At 38.7% G+C, this 6,300-nt stretch overlaps 1 protein-coding gene and 1 long non-coding RNA gene across 10 annotated transcripts in view; one reads left to right on the top strand and one right to left on the bottom strand.

The window, feature by feature from the left end:
* Positions 1-548: 548 nt before the first annotated feature.
* On the top strand, positions 549-5,064 carry LOC129049475 (uncharacterized). The gene is made up of 3 exons (XR_008512578.2): positions 549-625; positions 3,442-3,521; positions 4,867-5,064. It is a non-coding gene; the product is annotated as an uncharacterized LOC129049475 (long non-coding RNA).
* Positions 3,228-6,300, bottom strand: part of TEX26 (testis expressed 26) — a 41,996-nt gene continuing 38,923 nt past the window's right edge. For 5 of the 9 annotated variants that reach the window (XM_063714877.1, XM_024230978.3, XM_054528878.2 and 2 more), the window contains one exon: positions 3,228-3,483. In XM_063714877.1, coding sequence (XP_063570947.1) covers positions 3,422-3,483 — 62 coding nt within the window. In that variant the 3' untranslated portion in view covers positions 3,228-3,421. The remainder of the gene's footprint in view (positions 3,484-6,300) is intronic. The other 4 variants (XM_054528880.1, XM_002824146.5, XM_063714879.1 and 1 more) reach the window with 2 other exon arrangements.

Raw genomic sequence — 6,300 nt, 5'->3', positions numbered from 1 at the left:
CTCTTACTTTAAAATGCAATTGCTTTTTAAACACACATTTGTTCATGGTGATAGAATTTAATATTCTTGAGAAAGAACTGATTCTACAAAGCTTTTTCTCATTTTGAGGGTCCCAGGAATGTTGCATCTAAATAAATGCTGTGCCTGTGCCAGTCAGCTATTGCTACATTAGCCTCTGGCATGCAGCAAAGGGCATTTATTTCTCATTCACAGTTTGTGAGTCATTGGGGCAGGTCAGCTGGGATGACTCATTTTTCTCCTGGGACCAGTGAGCAACCCAGGTTTATTTCTTCTAACAACCCATTAGCCAAAGAAAGCCACATGGCTGTGCTCACATACAAGGGCAGGGGAAATACATTCCATCTTTAGTGGGAGGCACTGCAAGGTTACATGGCCAGGGGTGTGGATACAGAGAGAGATGAAGAATTGGGGCCAATAATTCACTTTACCACCGTCCCTGAAGTAAAAGTCTGTCGAAGATGACATCTCAATACTGTATTTACAAGTAGAACATCTTGCTCTAGAGTGATGTCACTGACAAGTTCTAGAACCCTGTAGGTAAGATGACTTTTTGTGTCCAGACAGATGGCAATACTCATCCATACACTGTCTGCCTGAGGGCAAGGTAGGTGATGCTGACTTTTCTTGGCTACCCTACCCCCAGAATACCAAAATGATCTCCAAAGAAGTAATCAGGGTTTGAGGGGAGGAGGAGAGCACTGAACAGGTGGTGCATAGAGAATTTTTGGGACAGTGAAACTATCCTGTGTGATACTGTAATGGTGGATACATGGCACTATGCTTTTGTCATAACCCATGGAACTTTATAGCACAAACAGTGAACCTCAATGTATGTGAATTTTTAAAATATCATTTTGGAGGTCAGGGATCCCATTTGGGACACCCAAGCTGTAGAGATATATTAAAAACTTAAAGATGCATGCACAGACATATCTGCAGTGGCGAAAACCTCAAGTCCTACACAAAACTTTGCTACCAAAATTTGAAGAAGACGAATTGTATAAAAACAACATTCATGGGTGATCCACAACTTGAATCAATAGAAATTTATTGAAATTATATTTCAATAAATTTCTATAAATTTATTGACTGTTGTGAAATAAAGTTACATAGAGTATAAGAGTCTACACTAACAGAAATACAATGGCACTCACACCATGATCCGACTCTTGCTTCCTTGATCTCTTTTTGTATGACTTTTCCCTGTCCCCGGCCAACTCACTATGTATGTGTCAACCACTCCACCTTCTTCCAGTTCCTAGAACACCAAAATCATTCCTATCTTAAGGCCCTTGCCTTGCTGTTCTCTAAGCCTGGAAAGGTCTTGCCCCATCTCTCCATGTGGCTGGCTCCTTCTACTCTTGAAGTTTCATCTCAAATAGGAGCCTCTTGGTGCCTCCCTCTAGAATGGAAGTTCCATTACTGTCTTTCACTAGTGCATTATCCCCATCCTCTAAAGCCCTGCTTGGCATGTAGTAGGTGCTCAATAAATATTTGTGGACCAAAGGGGCTACTCATTTATTAATATTTGGCTCAGGCCCCTGATGGAGTATGGACCTCTGCTTTGGAACGGATGCTGTGAGGACAGTCAGGAAGTCCCGCACTGCACACACTAAACCAAGAGAATCCACATAAAGCTCCTGGGTGGCCACTGCAACAGTCTTAAGCACTCTAAGAAAGGCATAAAAGCAGCTTAATGCTCAAGTATTGACCTAGATCTGCAAAGGACATTGGGGCAGAGAGAAGCTCAGCTGATAAATAGAAAACTACCCCTGTCTAAAGCAGGGATGGTTGGGATATGACTGCCTTGATACAAAATTGGAGCAGGAAATAGGACAGGCCCAAACAAGGGCTCAAAAAAGAAAGAAAGAAAGAAAGAAGGAAGGAAGGAAGGAAGGAAGGAAGGAAGGAAGGAAGGAAAGAAAGAAAGAAAGAAAGAAAGAAAGAAAGAAAGAAAGAAAGAAAGAAAGAAAGAAAGAAAGAAAGAAAGAAAGACAAACCCAAAGCAGCAACAACAACAAACTCTTGCTGCTGGTGGGAAACCTAGAGGGCAAGATCCTTCTCCACATGAGCCCTGCTGGCAGCTGTTTGTATGTGTGCATGTGTGTGCATGCACACGCGTAAGAGCACATGCGGGGGATGTAGTGAAAAGTACAGTGTGAAATGAGGAAATAAAGGATATCTTCTCAGTCAGTAGCTGTGGGAAGAACGGGGAAGTACAAGGTCCTGAGAGCATAGAGATGATGGAATTTTTATATACTGGAGGAGAAACCCAAATCTAGTAATGACCATGTGTGATAAAAACTACTAGTATGATGAAAAACAATATATTTCCAAAACTAACATTAGAGGGGAAAATGAAGAAAATTAGCAAAAGTAAAACTAAAAAGAACAAACAGCAAATAGCAAGCAAAAAAAATGACATAGAAAACAAAACACAGCATGTGAAGCATCACAGTTGCTCTGTACTAAATTCTCTGAAGGCAAAGACTGACATATTAGTTATGAAATAACAGCTAGGCATAATTTATTTCTAGAAACAAAGTTACAAAGACAGATTGGAAATGAAAGCAAGGACATACTGAGCAAATGCAAAGGTAAAACCAAAATCAAATCAGCACCAATAGCAACATTAATATCAATTAAAATGCAATTTAAAGCCAAAAAGCATTAACCAGCCAAAGATGAATAATATAGAATGGACAATGTTAATCAATGAAGAAGCTCTGTATAATTCATAAACCCTAATAGAATACAAAATATAGCAGCCACATATATGAAGCAAAAACCCCAGAAATACAAGGGAAAATTGATAAAAATATATTTATTGTGGGAGGTTCCAATATTCTTTCAGAATTGAACAATTCAAGTAGACAATTAAAGATACAGGGATTAAAAAATACAATAAACTATAATTTCTCTTATATTCATGTAACACACAAATTAATCATATACTTGATTAATGGTATTAAATAAAACTGCAATTGATTTCCCAAAAGCAGATTTTTAAACTTTCATTCATTCAAAGAAGAGATAAGGCAATAAAATGATTTCTTAAGTCTCTAATTACTGGGACATTAAGAAATCTCTTCCACATAATTCCTAGTTCACAAGAGAAATCAAAATTGAAACTACAAATTAAGTATCCAAAAGGGAAAAGAAAAAAAACACTGTATCAAAACCTATTGGATACAGCTAAAGCTATGTTCAGGGGAAATTTTGTAGCCTTAATTTTATTGTTTAAAAATAAAGGGAAGCAAAAGACACAAATTCATGACTATCACAACATACTTGAAGCTATTTGCATCTTATTTTTCCTTGATAATTGAGAAAATGACTAGGAATGTCCTCGTGCTTCCATTGATTTTCAGATTTTCTTCATTTGTACTATTTTCCCTTTTCATTTCTTCTTTTTGTTAGTGTCACAGTGAGTACGAATAAAGCGATCAATAATTTGTCTATCTGAAAAATATGAAGAAAAACAGGATGAAAATTTCCATGTAAGTATTTAAATGCTAAATTGAGAAATTCTAGGAAGGAAGAAAATATCTGATAATATTACTAAATACACAAATTTCATAAGACCAAAATAATAGCAGGCTATTATACCTAATACCTAAACAGGCCCAGTTGTGTAATTATTGATTAAGAAGAGTAAACTTAATATTCAAGGGATTAGCAAACTTACTGGACAGAACACAAATTTCAGAATGAAACGGGCTTAAGTTTTAGTTCTGTGCTGGCAGTTGTTAGCAAATGATTTAACCTCTTCACTTCCTCAGTTCCTCATCTTTGAATACAGGTAGCCGTACTTGTCGCGCACAGACAAGTACGCGATTGGAATAGATTAGGGACACTGTGTGTGAAGCACCCAGACAGTGCCTGGCCCATCAAAAACAATAAATGGTTGTCTTATCCCTTTATTACTGGGTGCATAGTAATAAACAGTGATGATAATAGAAATTATTGTTCCAAAATTTTCATAGAAGCCAGGGCTGTTTTTGTACCCACCGTTACTGGTAAGCTTTGCTGTCCTTGAATGGTAACTGTTTGACCTTGGGAAGGCCCTTCAACTCCCCCTCCCTGGCCTCCATTTCATGATCTGTAACATTAAGGAGTCTTGTCTGGTTCTGAACATCCATGATTCCCTACTCCTAATTATATATGTATATATATATATATATATATTTTTTTTTTTTTTTAAGATGGAGGCTCACTCTATTGCCCAGGCTGGAGGGCAGTGGTACGATCTCGGCTCACTGCAACCTCTGCCTCCCAGGTTCAAGCAATTCTCCTCCCTCAGCCTCCTAAGTAGCTGGGATTACAGGCATGCACCACCATGCCCAGCTAATTTTTGTACTTTTAGTATAATCCCAGACTCCTGACCTCAAGTGATCCACCCGCCTTGGCCTCCCAAAGTGCTGGGATTACAGGCAGGAGCCACTGCACCCAGCCCCTAATCATATATATCTTTAATGGTACAGAGTGGAGCTGTAAAACTTTATTCACTCCCAGCAGTTATCACCTGTGCAGCCAAAACCAAAAAGGAGTGAAAATGCAAGTGATGTCATGCTCATATTCAATGTTCATTTTATCCTGCTCAGTGTCACAAATGCCAGTGGGGGCCCATAGATCAGGGATGTCTGTGTGTGCGTGTGTGTGTGTGTGTGTGAGTGTGTGTGTGTTTGTTCCTGTTTTCTCTCCAATTACGTCTTCATTTATTTGTTTTTGTGATTTCATGTTTAATTTTGAAGCATCCCTACCCTACTCCATACCTTGTCTCCAGTATTTCTTTAGTTGGCTATGCTTTTCATAAAGTGAAATTCACTAATCTTTTGTGTACAGTTTGATGAAGTGACACATGCATTACTGTAACCCAAGACCACAGGATGATATAGATCATTCCTTCCATCCCAGAAGACCCTTCATGCGCCTTCCCAGTCAACACTCCCTACTTCAAGACAGCCACTGTTCTGGTTTCTTTCATCAAAGCTAGGTTTTCCCGGTTGTAGACCTTCAAATAAATGAAATCACACGGAAGGTATTCTTTTGTGTCTGGCTTCTTTCATTCTGCATGTTTTTGAGGTTCATACGTTTTGTTGTATATATCAATAACTAATTTCTTTTTATTAAGTGGTATTTCATTATGTGAATATATCACAATTTATCTATTTTCCTACTGATGGAGATTTGGGTTGCATCCAGTTTGAGGCTATTAAGAATAAAGTGGTTATAAACATTCTTGTACATGTCCTTTTGTGGACATATGGTTTTCTTTCTCTCAGGCAAATACCCAGAAGTGGAATTTCTGGGTCATGGAGTAGGTATATGTTTATCTTCAGCAGAAGCTGCCAGACCTGTTTCCAAAGCGATTGTACTCTTTGATGTACTCTTTGATTGTTCTCTTTGATGGCTGGGCACAGTGGCTCATGCCTGTAATTCCAGCACTTTGGAAGGCCAAGGCAGGTGGATCACTTGAGGCCAGAAGTTTGAGACCAGCCTGACCAACATGGCAAAACCCTGCCTCTACTAAAAATACAAAAAAATTAGCTGGGCGTGGTGGTGCACACCTGTAATCCCAGCTGCTTGGGAAGCTGAGGCATGAGAATTGCTTGAATCCTCAAGGCAGACATTGCAGTGAGCCAAGATAGCGCCACTGCACTCCAGCCTGGGTGACAGAGGGAGATTCTGTCTCAAAAACAAAAACAAAAACAAAACACAAAACAACAACAAAGTGATTGTATTATTTATTCTTTATTATTCCCACCAATGCTGTATGGGGTTCTGACTGCTTCCTCTCACTGATATTTGCTATTGTCAGTCTTTCTGATTTTAAGCATTTTAAGCATTGTCTTTGTTGCCAAAGAATTTATAGCAAAGAATTTATATTAAAATAAGAAAAAAATCCTTTCTTCTGATGCCAGAGGTATACATACGTGGTTCACCAAGTTTTGCATGAATTAGTAAAAAGGATGAGTGTGTAAAATTTCATGTCAATTTAACTGTTCAAAAAGGCTACCAGTTGTAAGTCAAATGATACCAATCTTTATTATGTATAGATGCAAATTCATTTCCTTGTGATTTTGTTTACGCTGTTGCTTCTGCCAGGAATGGTCCTGCTTCTCCTTACTATGCAGATTCATCTTTAAGACTTATAGGACCCCTCCTCCAGGCAGCCTTTCCTCATCTCCTGTCCATCCACAGGGTTGGGAGTACCCCTCACAGGCTGCTACCGTACCCGAAGATTACTTTGATTACAGAACTGGTGACATTTTAACT

The sequence above is a fragment of the Pongo abelii genome, chromosome 14 (assembly GCF_028885655.2).
Source record: "Pongo abelii isolate AG06213 chromosome 14, NHGRI_mPonAbe1-v2.0_pri, whole genome shotgun sequence".
Lineage (NCBI taxonomy): Eukaryota > Metazoa > Chordata > Mammalia > Primates > Hominidae > Pongo > Pongo abelii.
Note: the sequence above shows the minus strand (reverse complement) of the source record. Positions and strands in the feature narration are given on the sequence as shown.